General features: G+C 47.0%; 1 protein-coding gene across 3 annotated transcripts in view; it reads right to left on the bottom strand.

Moving 5' to 3' along the window:
* NAT1 (N-acetyltransferase 1) overlaps positions 1-18,655 on the bottom strand; it is a 63,593-nt gene that overhangs the window by 22,964 nt on the left and 21,974 nt on the right. For 2 of the 3 annotated variants that reach the window (XM_076211978.1, XM_076211996.1), the window contains exons 3-9: positions 11,535-11,655; positions 9,144-9,254; positions 8,568-8,708; positions 6,982-7,167; positions 6,093-6,203; positions 3,234-3,395; positions 2,961-3,080 (exon numbers count right to left, since the gene is read on the bottom strand). In XM_076211978.1, the coding sequence (XP_076068093.1) occupies positions 2,961-3,080; positions 3,234-3,395; positions 6,093-6,203; positions 6,982-7,167; positions 8,568-8,669 (681 nt within the window). In that variant the 5' untranslated portion in view covers positions 8,670-8,708; positions 9,144-9,254; positions 11,535-11,655. The remainder of the gene's footprint in view (positions 1-2,960; positions 3,081-3,233; positions 3,396-6,092; positions 6,204-6,981; positions 7,168-8,567; positions 8,709-9,143; positions 9,255-11,534; positions 11,656-18,655) is intronic. The other variant, XM_076211987.1, reaches the window with a different exon arrangement.

Genomic DNA, 18,655 nt, shown 5'->3' with positions numbered 1-18,655 from the left:
GAGGGAGGGAGGGAGGGAGGGAGAGAGAGAGAGAAGGGAGGGAGAGAGAGAGAGAGAGGAAAGAGAAGAGAGAAATTTAAAGAAGAGAAGAGAGAAGAGAAGAGAGAAGAGAGGAAAGAAGAGAGGAAAGAGGAGAGGAGAGAGGAGAGGGGAAAGAGGAGAGGGGAAAGAGGAGAGAGGAGAGGGGAAAGAGGAGAGAGGAGAGGGGAAAGAGGAGAGAGGAGAGGGGAAAGAGGAGAGAGGAGAAAGAAGAGAGGAAATAAGAAAGAAGAGAGGAAATAAGAAAGAGGAAATAAGAAAGAAGAGAAGAAAGAACCGTACTGAATGAGTGTTGAAAAACAAGCCTAACCAAGTATTTTCCAAGTACCACCAGATGATTTAATTAATTTGAAAGCAACTTCCTTAGCAGTAAACGAGTTCAGTCACATCATCAACTACATACATACATATACCAAGGCTTTTTCCCCCTTACAAGGGAGGTAGCCATAAAGGAAAAGGCATAAAATCATTCCCACCCATTCCATCCCTGAATACACTCCACAACCCTCCACCCTCCCTCTTATCTTAGCACCTCCTGGATGACGGGTCATCCCTGCACCTTGTCCACTGCCCTGGGTCAGAAGCAGTGTCGCAAGACACAGCACATCCACAGCAAGGCCACTTCATTAAATCGGCGACCCCCCCTCCCCGTCCCCCCATGCATAAAAGGTGAAGACGGGGAGAAATCCCTTCGGGCTGCGTCAAATTTTGCTCACACATACTACCTCACCCCCCATCCCCCCGCCCATTCCACCTCATGCATTACATCATCATCCATATACAACCATTCTCCATTCACCCCTGTATTCTGTCCTCTCCCGTCCCTCCTCAACAGACATTCCCCTCTTCCCCAAAGCCCCCTTCACCCCATCCATCCACCTCATCCTAGGACATCCCCTCATGTTCACTCCCTCCACATCTGCCTTCCATACCTCTTTTACTAGTCTTTCTTCACTCATTCTTTCCATGTGTCCAAACCATCCTAATACTCTTTCATCAACCCTATCTCCCAACTCCCTTTCCAACCCCGTTCTCCTCACCTCCTCATTTCTCACTCTATCTAGCCTAGTAACCCCCATCATACTTCTCAGACACCTCATCTCAAACACATTCAAACTCCTTCTCTCTTCCTCTCTTATGTTCCATGTTTCTGCCCCATACAGTGCTGTTGGCACAATCACTCCATACAGTCTCCTCTTAGCATCCATTCCCAAACGTCTATTTCTCATTACACTCTTCAATCCACCAAGGCATTCACTCGCTTCTCTCAATCTACATTCTACCTCCACCTTTTCCTGCCACATTTGCACCCAAGTATCTAAAACTATCCACTTCCTCCAGTCGCTCTCCCTTAATGCTCACTTCCAGTCTACTGCCACTTTCACCCCTTGTACATCTCATCACCTTACTTTTACCCACATTTATCTTTAGCTTCCTTCTATCACATACTCTCCCAAACTCTGTCACCAACTTCCTCAGTCCCTCCTCCCAATACCCCTGTCTGGGGTATTGGCTGCTTGTTATTGTGGCAAAGTAGCATGCAGTTGATACTTTAGGGTCTATATGGGGCGCCCCTACGGACCAGAGCCACACATCATTTTGTCTATGATAGAGGAAAACTCTTCAATGAGAAATGATGACACTTTTATACTACAACTGTCCCTTCGTTAAGCTGTCCCCCAACCCAAAGAAAAAAATACTTTCTTTTTCCAGCCATTTTTCATTTTCTTCTCCTTTTATGCATGGGAGGACGGAGAGGGGGGGTCGCTGATTTAATGAAGCGGCCTTGCTGAAAAAGCCTTGGTATATGTATGTATGTATTTTTCATTTTCTTTTAAATTTCACCAGGGCCATTGTTTTTAATTACCAGAGCCATTTTTGATACTTCGAGCCATGTATATATAATTATCAAATGTTCATATTTATACTTAAATTTATTTACTTTCAATTACTAACCAAACATTTGATTCTATTTTTTCTCATAAATATGCGAACGAGGTTATAAATGGGATTTCCCAGTTTCCCTCCTAGGCCTCGAGCGAGTTTGCATATGTACAGTGTACGTATGCACGCGGTGATGTGGTATTGGGTATGGTGCATTGTACATGTAGTCAGCGCGTTGATTGGGCAGCTAGCTGCATGCAACCAATGAACTTCCCTGCATACAGGTACCATGAAATTCGCAACTAGTGACATTATGTAGCACGATAGTCATGTAGAGTCTAGTCAACATGTACTAGTGTACTAGTATATGCGCGCATGCAGCTGATACGAAGCTAGGCTTGGTAAGCCATTGAACTCTGGCAGCTATACCACGTACACATACGTATGTACATCAAAAAATAAAGTTGATTGATGCGTTGCGTTTATGATATTGATTGATAATGCAATGATTGATAACGGGTAAGTTGTGTTTGCTTTGATCCTTTCATCAATGGTGATGGGATTCAGGGATTGCCAAATGATGGATAATGCATGAAAAACTTTGAATCTTGCCGCGGGAGCGATTTTTTTGTGGGGGATCGCTCCTGCTATTGGATTTGCGAGAGCGACATTAGAACTTTCTTGAGCGAAATCGTTCGTCGCTCCTGTGTATTTTTTTCGCTACCCTAACCCCTTGCTGCTGACCTGTACCATTTCCCTGAGTATTCATATTCTGCTGGGGGGGAATTCCCTGTGGTGGGGGAAAAGAATACTGCCAAGTATTTCCACTTGGATCGTAAGAGGTGAGAAGAAAGGGACGAGGAGTGGGACTAGGCATCCTTCTCCTTGTAGCCCCACAGGGGACATTCCTAAACGAAAAAGTAAAATCATCAACTGAATTATGAAAATCTGTAACAATCATTTTTATTCTTTAATCAAATAAATAATCAGGAATCTAGATTTTATTAAACAATCAAAGTAATACTTAGAATTCTTACAGTTGGGAAAAAGGATCCCAGTGCTGCAAGAGGAGAGATGAGTCCTGAAGAGCGAGGAGGTCCTTGGGAAGTTGGTGGAGGGATATAAACGCCCAAGTCCCTTGCTGCCTCTTCACGCACCTGTTCACAAAATCTCAAGTTATTAAAGAGCACACAACACTATTTGGGGGTGATACTTTGGGTGCAAGCACGCACAAACATTTCACAAATTAGTGCTAGTGTCTATACTATATAAGTACTCCTAAATCAGGCTTCTGAATATCTGAAAATTACCTCCTGAATTGTACGCGGTCCATCAGATTGGGCAATTTTGCGAGGGACCCAGCTGGCAGCTCTGAGTTCAATAACGTCTTGCAGCATAAAGCGTATGCGTGACGGCAGCTCAGTGTTGCTCTTCAGCTGAACCTTGCGTTCAAAGTACTGATCCATCAGGTTCTGCAAGAAAACAAGAAAAATAATCATATCATCCACACCCCTCAACTCCTTCCCCTCTGGCTGCGTCAATCTATTTTTCGCATATACTCCCTCACCCCCATCCCCCACCCACTCCCCCTTCATGCATTACAGCATCATCCATACACAACCATTCTCTATTCACCTCTATCTTCTGTACTCTCCCGTCCTCCTCAACAGACATCCCCTCTTACCCAATGCCCCTTTTACCCCCATCCATCCATCCATCCATCTCGTTCTTGGTCGACCCCTCATATTCACACCTACCTTCTACACCTTTTTTTTTTACTAATCTTTCTCCACCTGTTCTTTCCATGTGTCCAAACCATCCCCATACTCTTTCATCACCCCTATCTCCCAACTCCCTTTCTAACCCCATTCTCCTCCACCACCTCATTTCTCACACTATCCAGCCTAGTAACCCCTATCATATTTCTCAGGTAACTCATCTCAAACATATTCAAACTCCATCTCTCTTCCTCTCTCATGTTCCACGTTTCTGCCCCACAGTGTTGTTAGCACAATCACTCCTTCATACAATCTCCTCTTAGCACCCTTTTCCAAATGTCTATTTATCATTACACTTTTTAATCCCCCAAGGGATTTACTTCCTCCTCTCAATCTACATTCTATCTCCACCTCCACTCCTCCCTTTCACACCCCAGTATCTAAAACTATCCACTTCCTTCTAGTCTGCTGTCTCTTTTTCCCCTTGTACATCTCATCACTTTACATTTCCCCACATTTATCTTCAACTTCCTTCTTTTGCATACTTTTCCAATCTCTGTCATGCACTTCCTCAATCCCTCCTCTGATCCTGCTACAAGCACAGTGTCGTCCACAAACATCAACTGGCTTATCTCCTACTTTTATTCAGTTTCTTTAACCAATCTCCGACCCATTACCCTTGCATTTACCTCTCACACCACCCCATCCATGTATAAATTAAACAGCCAAGGTGACATAACACATCCTTGGTGAAGTCCCACCTTTACCACAAACCACTCACTCTCTCCATTTCTAATTATAACATGCTCTACTACTCTCGTAAAAGCTCTTGACTGTTCTTAAATACTTTCCTATCCCATATATCTGCAATACCTCCCAAAGTGCCTTCCTGTCTACCCTGTCAAACTTTTTCCAAATCCATAAATGCCCAAAAACATCCTTACCTTTTCCTAAAGCTCTCACATATCTGTCTTACCACAAAAATCTGATCCATGCAACCCCTACCTGTCCTAAACCCAGTTCCTCACCTATTTCTCCCTCTCTCTCCTAATGCTCTCAATCAAGACCCTCCTATAAGCCTCCCTAACTACACTTACATTGATCCTTCTGAAACTACTACACTGGCACTTGTCCCCTTTTCCTTTGTAAAGTGGAACTATACAGGCACTCCTCCAGTTTTCCAGCACTCTACCCTCTATTAAACAAACATTAGTTAACCTCACCAGCCAGTCCAGCATCAGTCTACCCCCCCGCCCCCCCCCCTTTTTTTTTTTACATTCTGCATGGCACCCATCCAACCAAGGTGCCTTACCTCCTCTCATATCTAACAACTACCTTCATTCCATCTTTCCTTATTTTCCTCACTCATCACTGTCAATTTCTTAGCACTTCCCACTGCAACCTTTCCCTCCCTATCCTCCTTCACATTTAGCAACTCCCTAAAATACTCTACCCATCTTCCTCTCACTGCAGTCTCTTCCATTATCATCTCCCCATCAACACCTTTTACCTTTCTTCTCTACTTGATTCGCCTACTCTTCCTCTTTTAATTTCTTTCCAAAACATCTTTTTATTACTTTCAAAATTTTCTGTCATACTCCTCCCTCATTTCACACCTGCTCTCCTCTTTGTCTCCTTTATCTTATGCTTTATTTCTCTTCTCTTTTCTTTGTACCTCTCATATGATTATCTCGTTCTATTTTGTAACCAATCTGTGAAAGCTCACTTCTTCTCTTCTACAACCTTTGCTTCCTCATCCCACCACCCACTACCCTTCTATTTCCTCCCATCCTCCTTGTTCCATACACCATCTTTACACACCTTGTGACTCCCTCCTTGAACCATCCCCATTCCTCCTCCACACCTAGTTCTACTCTATTCTTCACTCCTTCCCACTCCTCTCTCAGCTTCCTCTTGTACTCCTTCTCCTTTCTTTCTCATTTAAACAGTTCACTTTACGAACCTCCGTACCTTATGTCTTTTTCCTTTTTCCCAATCTATCTTCCAGTCTCAACTTACCTTCCATCAAAAAAAATTCTAATATTTGCCCACTCCCCTGAGAACATGTAGTCCTAACTCTTCCTACTATACTCCTGGTTACCATCATATAGTCCATTAACACTCTACCTACCAAACTTCCCGACACCACCCTCTTCCATATGTACTTAAAATAATAATAATAATAATAATAATAATAATAATAATAATAATAATAATAATAAAATACCACACAACTTGTCTGTAGGGTCGCCACTTATGCATCTAAAATGGTGACTCAAATTATAATACATATCTATGTAGTAAAGGGCCTTTTCCTCCTTAAAAGATTGATGACAAGTCAAAGCATATACACAACACAATCTATTCATCAATCCTCCACATGGAAGAAAGTCCACCCCTGTCAATAATTATATTTGTAAACCATACCACATTAAAACAAGCATGAATTACCTTGGCTTTGGGCTTGTCCAGCACCTTGCCACATGTTTTCATTATCTGGCAGAGACACTCCAAATCCTCAGCCAAGTCAGCCACTGGTCTACGCCGACGCTTCTCCAGTAACTAGTGGGTAAATTAAAAATTTATATCAATAATTACACACACAAATACCAAAATGCTTTCCTCCTTACAAGGGCAATGGCCAAGCCAAAGCATAGCCTATCAAACATCCATCCAAAACCCACTCTTCATTCCTCCCATCTTAGCATTTCATGGATTAAGGATAATCTATCACCTGCCACACTACAAAGTCATAGGCAATGCAGCAAGACAGAGTATCCCTGTCTCCAGCCCATTGCCTGGGTCAGAAGCAATACTCCTGTATTAGTATTAGCTTTATATCATGATGGCTTCTTAGTATCAATATCATCAAATAATAATAAAGGCCTCTTCCCCCCTTACAAGAGAGGTAGCCAGCCAAGGCATGCATGCACTCCCACCCACCCATTTTTTCCTTTATATCTTAACTCTACCCAGGTCAGAAGCAATGAAGCAAGAAAGTGGAGGAGGAAAAAGAAGAAAAAGAAGAAATCAGTTATACATCATGAACTACCTCATTCAGAGAGGCCTATGCCAATGTTCTTGAAGCAGGAATTCCCTTACTATAGCATCCTTTCCACCAAGCAACCTTCAACTGCCTCCCCTCCCCTCCAGACCTTTTGCCCAGATAATAATACTTTAAACTTCTCTGCCAAGATCATTATCATTAATAATAAAAAGCAATAGTAATAATAAAAATCATAAGGCCTCTCCCCCCCTTTGTAAAGGTGGCATCAAAATAACTAGTACACTATAAACTGGTGTCAAATACAAAAAAAGAAGGGTTCATTTTTATAAATACCTGCTGAATGCAGCGATGGAGAATAGACTCTTGTATGATCTCCAACTTGCCCAATTCACCAATGAAACGTATGTTACCCACCATCTTACGTCTGGCATTAGCTCTCTGTTCTTCCTGTTCTGGGGTAAGTTCCCCCTCCTTTCCATCCCAAGCCTCTGATGCATTTCGGCGACACTCAAATTCATCCTGTAAGAAAACTCAAATTAAGTATGATGGAATGATAAACTTAGCCTTAAAAAATTCCTTATATTAATTCTGCCTCTTCCATTTATGCCTTTCTATTCATTCCAATCTTCCCTTACTCATATTTCATACATTGTCATAAACTCGTTTTTCCTGTTCGCTAAAATTAAATACCTGTACAATATTGTCCCCATGGATGGAACCATTGGCCATTATGACAAAATACTCTTTTCCCTTATCCCTATGTATACTTACACTTCCTTCTCTTCACCAATTTCACTTCTATCTTATTTTGTACATCCCTTCAAGTTCACTCCATTCCACTTTGGCTTTCCACACTTTATTTCTCTCTAGTAAAGACTTTCTTCACTAATTCTTTCCATGTGCCCAAGCTATATCAGTGCTCAAACTACTCATGATACTCCATAAAATGAATCTATCCACTCTCCTCCAATTACTATCTCTATTCCCCTGTTGATTCTCTACATTAATACCTTCCAGATTACACATAAAAGACTCCCTCTAAAACTTCTACATTTACATGCATCACTTTTTCCTTTGTATTGTGCAACTATTCTCCAATCCATTGATTTACTTCCTTCCTGAGGTCACATAAAACAATCTCATCAACTATTCCATTATACTTCCTTAGACAATCCACATGATAAATACCAAACTCTGGTGCCTTGGCAACCTTCATCTCTTTCAGTGTCCTTTGTAAATCCTCTTATTCTATCGGTATCATTCTCATCTCCCAGTCATTTTCCTAGCATATCCTGCTAAAACAATCAAAACCTTATTGTCCTGAATATTCAATATGCCCCAGAAATACTGTGCCCTTCCTCTTGCCTCCACATCCTATAACACCGGTCCATCTCTATCTACTTTCACCCTTCTACCCGACCATTACCCTTGCTCTTTTCACTTTCTTCCGATTCTTTTTATTCCTTTCAATATTCTACATTAACTACCCCACTTTACATCAGCTCTACTCTTGACCTCCCTTACCCTGCATATTGCTTTTATTCTATTCCATACCTCTCATACACTTCCCCATTTCTTTTTTGCAACCATTCCTCATATGCTTATTTCTCTTCTGCAATCGCTTCCCTCACCTATCCATCCAATTATTCACTGCCTCACTTTTTGTTCCCTCTTCCTCCTCATCCAACATATTGTCTTTGTGCACTTTAGCCCTCCTTCCTTGAAACAAACCCATTCTTCTAAGAACTAGGTATACCTCATTCCTTCCCCACCTCTATCAAGTCACTTTTAACATATTACAAGCGGCCTTCCATCTATGATAACATAATCAACTGTACTTAAATATCTACTGCCATGCTCCTATTCATACTTTTAAATTAGTATCTTAATATACATACATACATTAAATATTCACTTACTTTACACTTGCTCAGCAACAGTCGATTGAAAGTACAAGGTCCTTCACCTGGGTCAAAGTTAGGTGCCTCTTCTGACAGCCGTTTGCACAGCTGTGCATACATAGAACAGTACTTCGGCTCATCTAGGGCTTTTTCAAAGATCTGAAAATTAGAAGAATTGCATAAGAATGTCTTCCTTTTCTTTAATCCCAGCACTGGTTGAATGGTGATTAACAAACAAGAAAAAGACTATTGGGTAATATCATGAGCTAATCACTACATTATAAATCCATATATCATCTTCACTGACATTTGAATGAATTACAGTAATGTGCTCCATAGAATGTCTGTGGACATCTGGGAGGGCTAACCAGAATACTAGTAATTGGGTCACTGAATGTGCATGAAGTGGTAAGATATGAACAAAAGGGAGGAGTACTGAGGAGTTCAGGTAAGGCAGCAAATGTCAAGATGAAGAGGTGAGGGGATTTGTGGCAGAAAAATGTGCATATGAAGAATGGATGAAACTTTGAACCTTGAAGGAATCAAACATGAATTACCGCATTTCACAATCAAACCTGTAGGAAATATTCTTACCAGTAATATAACGCCTTTGAGTAGAGTGGTTGAGTCTAGCCCAACATTCAAAATATCTGTGCTTAGCTTTTGGAATTTCTCAGGGGTAAGTTTGTTGAGAATTCCCCGAACCTGAAAATAAATAAAGTATAAAAATTAAAAATAAAAACAACACAACTACATACCTCTGTCCATTCATGTTTATAATACACCTATGGCCTTCTCACCCCTTTAATGGAATGGCCAAGTCAAAGCACACACAAATAATAAAATGTCCATCTACCCACCCCACCTGTCTGAGCACCTTGAGTTGAAGGATCTTGTTCCTCACCACAATGCTTGGGTCAAACACTGTACCAATACACAGCTCTGGGATAACAACAGGAAGAGGAGGAATGGAGAAATGGAAAGAGATGGAGAGAGGAGAGGGCAGTGGTGAAACCAGAGGAGGAAGGAGGGGAGAGAGTGGGAAGGAGGGGAGAGAGTGGGAAGGAGGGGAGAGAGTGGGAAGGAGGGGAGAGAGTGGGAAGGAGGGGAGAGAGAGGGAGAGAGAGGGAGAGGGGGGGAGAGGGGGGAGAGAGAGGGAGAGGAGAGGGAGTGGGGGATAGGGAGCAAGAGAGAGGAGAAAAAGTGTTAGGAAGAGGGAAAGAGAAGAGAGGGAGGGAGAAAGAGAGAGGGTGTGGCAACATGCTACTACTGCAGTGTCCCCTTAATGCATATAGCATTTTTGTAAAATAAAATTAATGTAATTTAGGAACCACTGTGTGTGTCCATGTTAATAAAATTATATATTGTAAATAATTTTGCCACTTACTAGGATGGCCCTTGTAAGGTAAAAAGCATCTGAGTGTAACATTGTTGGGAGGGAGGGGGAGGAAGGATGGAAGGGAGGGGGAGGAAGGATGGGGGAGGGGGAGGAAGGATGAGAGGGAGGGGGAGGAAGGATGGAGAGGGGGAGGAAGGATGGAGAGGGGGAGGAAGGATGAGAGGGAGGGGGAGGAAGGATGAGAGGGAGGGGGAGGAAGGATGAGAGGGAGGGGGAGGAAGGATGAGAGGGAGGGGGAGGAAGGATGAGAGGGAGGGGAGGAAGGATGAGAGGGAGGGGGAGGAAGGATGAGAGGGAGGGGGAGGAAGGATGAGAGGGAGGGGGAGGAAGGATGAGAGGGAGGGGGAGGAAGGATGAGAGGGAGGGGGAGGAAGGATGAGAGGGAGGGGGAGGAAGGATGAGAGGGAGGGGGAGGAAGGATGAGAGGGAGGGGGAGGAAGGATGAGAGGGAGGGGGAGGAAGGATGAGAGGGAGGGGGAGGAAGGATGAGAGGGAGGGGGAGGAAGGATGAGAGGGAGGGGGAGGAAGGATGAGAGGGAGGGGGAGGAAGGATGAGAGGGAGGGGGAGGAAGGATGAGAGGGAGGGGGAGGAAGGATGAGAGGGAGGGGAGGAAGGATGAGAGGGAGGGGAGGAAGGATGAGGGAGGGGAGGAAGGATGAGAGAGAGGGGGAGGAAGGATGAGAGAGAGGGGGAGGAAGGATGAGAGAGAGGGGGAGGAAGGATGAGAGATAGGGGGAGGTAGTATGAGAGTGAGTGGGAGGAATGATGAGAGAGTGGGGGGAAGGATGAGAGGGAGGGGGAGGAAGGATGAGAGGGAGTGGGAGGAAGGAAGAGAGGGAGTGGGAGGAAGGATGAGAGGGAGTGGGAGGAAGGATGAGAGGGAGGGGGAGGAAGGATGAGAGGGAGGGGGAGGAAGGATGAGAGGGAGGGGGAGGAAGGATGAGAGGGAGTGGGAGGAAGGATGAGAGGGAGTGGGAGGAAGGATGAGAGGGAGGGGGAGGAAGGATGAGAGGGAGGGGGAGGAAGGATGAGAGGGAGGGGGAGGAAGGATGAGAGGGAGGGGGAGGAAGGATGAGAGGGAGGGGGAGGAAGGATGAGAGGGAGGGGAAGGATGAGAGGGAGGGGAAGGATGAGGGGGAGGAAGGATGAGAGGGAGGGGGAGGAAGGATGAGAGGGAGGGGGAGGAAGGATGAGAGGGAGGGGGAGGAAGGATGAGAGGGAAGGATGGGAGGGAGGGAGAGAGGAAGGAAGAGAAATTTCAATCATAACCCCTCTACACAGAGCCCATCTTTCAATCCTCAGGGAGTGTCTATTCCACAGGCAAGATCCTGTCATTGACAGAATTTCAAATTCAACTTCTGCCCATCCCTAATATTACAGTACAGTATACCTCTCATTAACAGACTAAAAGGGGGATAATGGTGTCCGTTGATGTGAATAATCCTTTGATTTGGAGTGGTTTTTGGGTGCCAGTGATTGCACAGCACTAAACAACAGCACCAAAAACACAGTGAAAACACCACAAACACAGCTAATTAATGTCCGTTAATGAGAGGTAGTACTGTACAGTTGTGATAACACTTACCTTGCGGAAAGTGAGGTCATTTTTGTTCTCTGGGGTAAGTGCATCTCGTCTCAAACTAGAAGGAGGGATCCATCGCCGCTTGCTGCTGGACAGGGAACGAAACTCGTCCCTGAAATGAAACCTAAGAGAGTATATAAAAATACCACACAAAGATAAGTGCATACCAAAATACATTTCACCCCAATTCAAAGCATACATTTCCAGAATTGTCAGAAGGGATAACATTGGGGAAGGGGGAGAGGATGTGGGGAAGGGGGGAGTGGATGTAGGGAAAAGGAAGGGGGAGATGATGTGGGGAAGGGGGGAGGACGTGGGGAAGGGGGGAGGACGTGGGGAAGGGGGGAGGACGTGGGGAAGGGGGGAGGACGTGGGGAAGGGGGGAGGACGTGGGGAAGGGGGGAGGACGTGGGGAAAGGGGGAGGACGTGGGGGAGGGGAAGGGTGGAGAGGATGTGGGGAAGGGGAAGGGTGGAGAGGATGTGGGGAAGGGGAAAAGGGGGAGAGGAAGGGTGGGGAAGGGGAACAGTGGGAGAGAAAGGGTGGGGAAGGGGAACAGGGGGAGAGGAAGGGTGGGGAAGGGGAACAGGGGGAGAGGAAGGGTGGGGAAGGGGAACAGGGGGAGAGAAGGGCAGGGAAGGGGAACAGGGGGAGAGAATAATAATAATAATAATAATAATAATTCCTTTATTCCAATTTTCATTGGGTATTCTTTACATTATTTACAATATTCACAAGAGCATTACATAGTGATACATATTTTTGTACACATAAAACATGAAGGTAAAAACTAAAGACTTTATAATAGTACAAAATGATATAAGCTTAAAAACTTGTATTAGCAGTGCTTATCAACGCAAGAACATGGAGGTAAAAAAAAAAAATTCACAATGTTACAAAATCGAATATGCTTAAAAACCTTGTGTTACTAGTGCATATTATACGCTAACAAATGTTTGCTGACTTACATTTGATTATCTAGAAAATATTTACGCAACCTATCTTTGAACACATTTATTGATGTTATGTCTCTAATAGCGATAGGGAGTTTATTCCATGTCTTAGGCCCTCTTACAGGTATCATTCTTGTGCCTATTTCAGTATTAACCCGATGAACATAGAGATTCTGTCTTTGCCTTGATGGCCTATCTCTTGTTATACTGATGTCGAAGATATTTCTATACAACCATTCGGGGAATCTCTTTTTTAATATTTTAAATATAAACATACATATATCAAATGAACACTTATTTTCTATTTTGAGCCAATTCAAACGTTTAATCGCGGGTGAGACGTGGTCGTATTTACTATTCCCCCTACAGCAACTCTAGCAGCAAAGTTTTGTAATTTTTGTACTCTTTCAATCTGGGTTTTATTAGCTGAGCCCCATACATTTGAGCAATAATTTATTATGCTGAGTACCAGTGCGTCAATTACCATAACTCGCGTTTCATAATCAAAACAATCCTTTATTCGTGTGAGGTACATAAGTATCCCCGTGACTTTCTTATGTATATGATCTATGTGACTATCGAAAGACAAATATTGGTCCATATACACCCCAGATTCTTAACTACTTTTACAGGTTTAATGACTGAGCCGTTAAAATTTATGATCGTGTCTTCTGGTATTCTTGATATATACTGCCTAGAACCTACAAACATACATTGAGTTTTCTTTTCGTTTAATAGCAGTCCGTTAATTTGGAAATAGGTTTTAACCCTTAGCAGTATATTTTCAGCTTTTCTTATCAACTCGTCTAAGCCTTCAATATTTCCTGTCATTATGATTTGCGTATCGTCAGCGTATTGAAAAACTAAAGTGTTAGGAAGTGATTTGGAGAGATCGTTTACAAAAATAGAGAATAAAATTGGTCCCAGGATAGACCCTTGTGGGACACCAAAGTTTATGCTTTGTAAATTTGATGTGACTTTTCCTAAACGAACTGCTTGCAATCTATTAGATAAATAATTATCTATCCAAGTAGGGTCTATACTAACTTCCACACATTTCCTAAGCAAAGTATCGTGATGTACGCTGTCAAAAGCTTTAGATAGATCAAGAAGAATAAGAAGGGAGATTTGTTTGTTGTCAATGTTATGGAAAAGAGTATCGGTAACTTTCAGGAGAGCTGTTTCTGTAGAGAGCTTTGAACGGAAGCCGTGTTGTGAGTTTACTAAGAGTTTATTGGACTCGAGGAATGAAGCTAGCTGCTTGGCTACTACCTTTTCTAGAATTTTAGATAGGACGCAAATTAGAGAAATTGGCCTATAATTATTTATATCAGCATTATTTCCACCTTTATGAATTGGAATGACATGAGTTGTTTTCCATATGTCAGGGAAAGTGTTGGTTACAATTGACGTATTGATAATTAAAGTAATATAAAAGGCAAGTACAGGTAGTGAGTCACGGATAAAATGCACAGGTATTTCGTCAGAGCCATAAGAACTAGAATCGCTGAGCTCTTTAACAGTTAAAATTACGGTTTCACAATCTACGGGAGTAGGTTTAAAATCATTTTTTACATCGATAACAGTATTTTGTGATCCACCTTGTATGTCTATATTAGCCGTATTTTCATTTAATCCCTCTTGTGTTTTCTGATAGGTTACTCTACCTACATTTGCAAAAAAATTATTCAGGTCTTCCGCCCTTTTCGACAGATCTTCGTCATCGATTTGGCATGAGTTGCTTCTACTATCTGGCAACATTTGTTTAACTACATTCCACGTACCAGAAATGTTACCTTTATTGTCGTTAAGACAACTCCTACTCAGCTGTTTTTTTCCTATTTGCTATGCTATTTCTAACTTGTATCTTTTTAGTTTTATACTGATTTTGCAAAGAATTTCTATATCTATTTAATTTCAAGTTTTTTTGTAACTCATCTCTTTCTTTCATTACACTTCTGATGTCATCTGTTAACCATGGGGCAGGTGGGCGGGTTAACTGTCTAGTAACCAAAGGTGCACAAGTATCAAGACTACTTCTAAGAACATTAGTGACTATACTGGCCTGTATACTAACGTTGTCCGTATCTAGAATAGTATTTAAAGTACACGTTTTGTCTAATAATAAATTACACAGCGTATTTTGACTGTAGTTTGCAAGAGTTCGAAAAGTTCTAATTATAGGGGTACGTTTTGGCTTTTTGATATCCAGATTAATGGTTATCATTTCATGGTCTGCAACAGGACTAGGTATTACGTCGAAAGCATGGATCATTTCTGTCCTGTTGGTAATCAAAAGATCAATTAAGGTGGCAGATGTTGACGTTATCCTAGTCGGCGTATCTATAACTTGGTTCAATTTAACATTGCGCACTATTTTCCCCATATGGTTTTCTATATTTAAGAGATTATCATTAAAATCGCCCAAAATAAACAATGGTTTATTACGCATAGACATATTTCTAAAAGACTCTAGGATATAATCAAAAGTAGCAACACTGGCTTTTGGGTGACGGTAAATACAGGGAAGGGGAACAGGGGGAGAGAAGGGCAGGGAAGGGGAACAAGGGGAGAGCAAGGAGAGGGGAGGGAGGGGGAGGAAGGGTAGGGGAACAAGGGGAGAGCAAGGAGAGGGGAGGGAGGGGGAGGAAGGGTAGGGGAGGGAGGGGGAGGAAGGGAAGGGGAGGGAGGGGGACGAAGGGTAGGGGAGGGAGGGGGACGAAGGGTAGGTGAGGGAGGGGGAGGGAGGGGGGTGGAAGGGTGGGGGAGGGACGGGGGTGGAAGGGTAGGGGAGGGAGGGAGGGAGAGGAAGGTGAGGAGAGGGAGGGAGAGGAAGGTGAGGAGAGGGAGGGAGAGGGAGGGAGAGGAAGGTGAGGAGAGGGAGGGAGAGGGAAGGTGAGGAGAGGGAGGGAGAGGGAAGGTGAGGAGAGGGAGGGAGAGGGAAGGTGAGGAGAGGGAGGGAGAGGGAAGGTGAGGAGAGGGAGGGAGAGGGAAGGTGAGGAGAGACAGGGAGAGGGAAGGTGAGGAGAGACAGGGAGAGGGAAGGTGAGGAGAGGGAGGGAGAGGGAAGGTGAGGAGAGGGAGGGAGAGGGAAGGTGAGGAGAGGCAGGGAGAGGGAAGGTGAGGAGAGGCAGGGAGAGGGAAAGTGAGGAGAGGCAGGGAGAGGGAAAGTGGGGAGAGGCAGGGAGAGGGAAGGTGAGGAGAGGCAGGGAGAGGGAAGGTGAGGAGAGGCAGGGAGAGGGAAGGTGAGGAGAGGCAGGGAGAGGGAAGGTGAGGAGAGGCAGGGAGAGGGAAGGTGAGGAGAGGCAGGGAGAGGGAGGGGGAGAGGGAGGGAGGAGAGGGAGGGGGAGATGGAAGGGGAGATGGAAGGGGGGAGATGGAAGGGAGGAGAGGGAAGGGAGGAGAGGGAAGGGAGGAGAGGGAAGGGAGGAGAGGGAAGGGGGAGAGGGAAGGGAGGAGAGGGAAGGGAGGAGAGGGAAGGGGGGAGAGGGAAGGGGGAGAGGGAAGGGGGGAGAGGGAAGGGGGGAGAGGGAAGGGGGAGAGGGAAGGGGGAGAGGGAAGGGGGAGAGGGAAGGGGGGAGAGGGAAGGGAGGAGAGGGAAGGGGGGAGAGGGAAGGGGGAGAGGGAAGGGAGGAGAGGGAGGGGGGAGAGGGAAGGGAGGAGAGGGAGGGGGAGAGGGAAGGGAGGAGAGGGAGGGGGAGAGGGAAGGGAGGAGAGGGAGGGGGAGAGGGAAGGGGGGAGAGGGAAGGGAGGAGAGGGAAGGGAGGAGAGGGAGGGGGGAGAGGGAAGGGAGGAGAGGGAGGGGGGAGAGGGAGGGAGGAGAGGGAGGGGGGAGAGGGAGGGGGAGAGGGAAGGGAGGAGAGGGAGGGGGAGAGGGAAGGGAGGAGAGTGAGGGGAGGAGAGTGAGGGGAGGAGAGGGAGGGGGAGAGGGAAGGGAGGAGAGTGAGGAGAGGAGAGGGAGGGGGAGAGGGGAGGAGAGGGAGGGGGAGAGGGAAGGGAGGAGAGGGAGGGGGAGAGGGAAGGGAGGAGAGGGAAGGGAGGAGAGTGAGGGGAGGAGAGTGAGGGAGGGAAGGAGAGGGAGAGGGAGGAAGAGGGAGGGGAGGAGAGGGAGAAGAAGGGGAGGACAGAGAGGGAGAAGAAGGGGAGGACAGGGAGGGAGATGAAGGGGAGGAGAGGGAGGGGTGGGGAGGGAGGGAGATGAAGGGGTGAAGAGAGAGGGAGACGAAGGGGTGAAGAGAGAGGGAGACGAAGGGGTGAAGAGAGAGGGAGACGAAGGGGTGAAGAGAGAGGGAGACGAAGGGGTGAAGAGAGAGGGAGACGAAGGGGTGAAGAGAGAGGGAGACGAAGGGGTGAAGAGAGAGGGAGACGAAGGGGTGAAGAGAGAGGGAGACGAAGGGGTGAAGAGAGAGGGAGACGAAGGGGTGAAGAGAGAGGGAGACGAAGGGGTGAAGAGAGAGAGAGGGAGAGGGAGAGGGAGAGGGAGAGAGAGAGGAAGAAAAAGGAAGGGCGAGGAAGAAGGGGAGGGAAATAGAGGGGAGTGAGGGAGGGAGAGGAAGGGGAGGGGAGTGAGGGAAAGGACGGAGGGTGAGAAAAGGGAGGGACGGAGGGAGAGAAAAGGGAAGGGAGGGACGGAGGGAGAGAAAAGGGAGGGGAGGAAGGGAGAGAAAAGGGAGGGGAGGGAGGGGAGAGAAAAGGGAGGGGAGGGAGGGAGAGGAAGGGAGAGGAAGGGAAGAAAGGGAAGGGGAGGGAAAAGGGAAGGGGAGGGAAGGAGGGGGAGGAAGGGGAGGGAAGGGGAGGGAAGGAGGGGGAGGAAGGGGAGGGACGGAGGGGGAGGCAGGGGAGGGAAGAAGGGGAAGGTAGGAGGGGAGGGTAGGAAGGGGAGGGGAGGAAGGGGAGGGAAGGAGGGGGAGGAAGGGGAGGGAAGGAGGGGTAGGAAGGGGAGGGGAGGGGGAGGAAGGGGAGGGGAGGGGGAGGAAGGGGAGGGAAGGAGGGGTAGGAAGGTGAGGGGAGGGGGAGGAAGGGGAGGGAAGGAGGGGGAGGAAGGGGAGGGAAGGAGGGGGAGGAAGGGGAGGGAAGGAGGGGGAGGAAGGGGAGGGAAGGAGGGGGAGGAAGGGGAGGGAAGGAGGGGGAGGAAGGGGAGGGAAGGAGGGGGAGGAAGGGAAGGAGAGGGGAGGGAGAGAAAGGGGAGGAGAGGGAGAGAAAGGGGAGGAGAGGGAGGGAGAGAAAGGGGAGGAGAGGGAGGGAGAGAAAGGGGAGGAGAGGGAGGGAGAGAAAGGGGAGGAGAGGGAGGGAGAGAAAGGGAGGAGAGGGAAGGAGAGAAAGGGGAGGGGAGGGAGGTAGAGAAAGGGGAGGGGAGGGAGGTAGAGAAAGGGGAGGGGAGGGAGGTAGAGAAAGGGGAGGAGAGGGAGGGAGAGAGAGGGGAGGGGAGGGAGGGAGAGAGAGGGGAGGGGAGGGAGGGAGAGAAAGGGGAGGGGAGGGGGGGAGGGAGGGAGAGAAAGGGGAGGGGAGGGAGGGAGAGAAAGGGGAGGGGAGGGAGGGAGAGAAAGGGGAGGGGAGGGAGGGAGAGAAAGGGGAGGGGAGGGAGAGAAAGGGGAGGGGAGGGAGGGAGAGAAAGGGGAGGGGAGGGAGAGAAAGGGGAGAGAAAGGGGAGGGGAGGAAGGGAGTGAATGGGAAGGGGAGGGGAGGGAGGGAGAGTAAGGGGAGGGGAGGAAGGGAGAGAAAGGGAAGGGGAGGGGAGGGAGGGAGAGAAAGGGGAGGGGAGGGAGGGAGAGAAAGGGGAGGGAGGGAGGGAGAGAAAGGGGAGGGGAGGGAGAGAAAGGGGAGGGGAGGGAGGGAGGGAGAGAAAGGGGAGGGGAGGGGAGGGAGGGAGAGAAAGGGGAGGGGAGGGGAGGGAGGGAGAGAAAGGGGAGGGGAGGGGAGGGGAGGGAGGGAGAGAAAGGGGAGGGGAGGGAGGGAGAGAAAGGGGAGGGGAGGGAGGGAGAGAAAGGGGAGGGGAGGGGAGGGGAGGGAGGGAGAGAAAGGGGAGGGGAGGGAGGGAGAGAAAGGGGAGGGGAGGGAGGGAGAGAAGAGGAAGAGGAGGACGAGAAGAGGAAGAGGGGAGGACGAGAAGAGGAGGAGGACGAGAAGAGGAAGAGGAGGACGAGAAGAGGAAGAGGAGGAGGACGAGAAGAGG

The sequence above is a fragment of the Oratosquilla oratoria genome, chromosome 2 (genome assembly GCF_046742065.1).
Source record: "Oratosquilla oratoria isolate Oo_2021 chromosome 2, ASM4674206v1, whole genome shotgun sequence".
NCBI lineage: Eukaryota > Metazoa > Arthropoda > Malacostraca > Stomatopoda > Squillidae > Oratosquilla > Oratosquilla oratoria.
The sequence above is the reverse complement of the archived record's forward strand: the minus strand, read 5'-3'. Positions and strand labels throughout refer to the sequence as shown.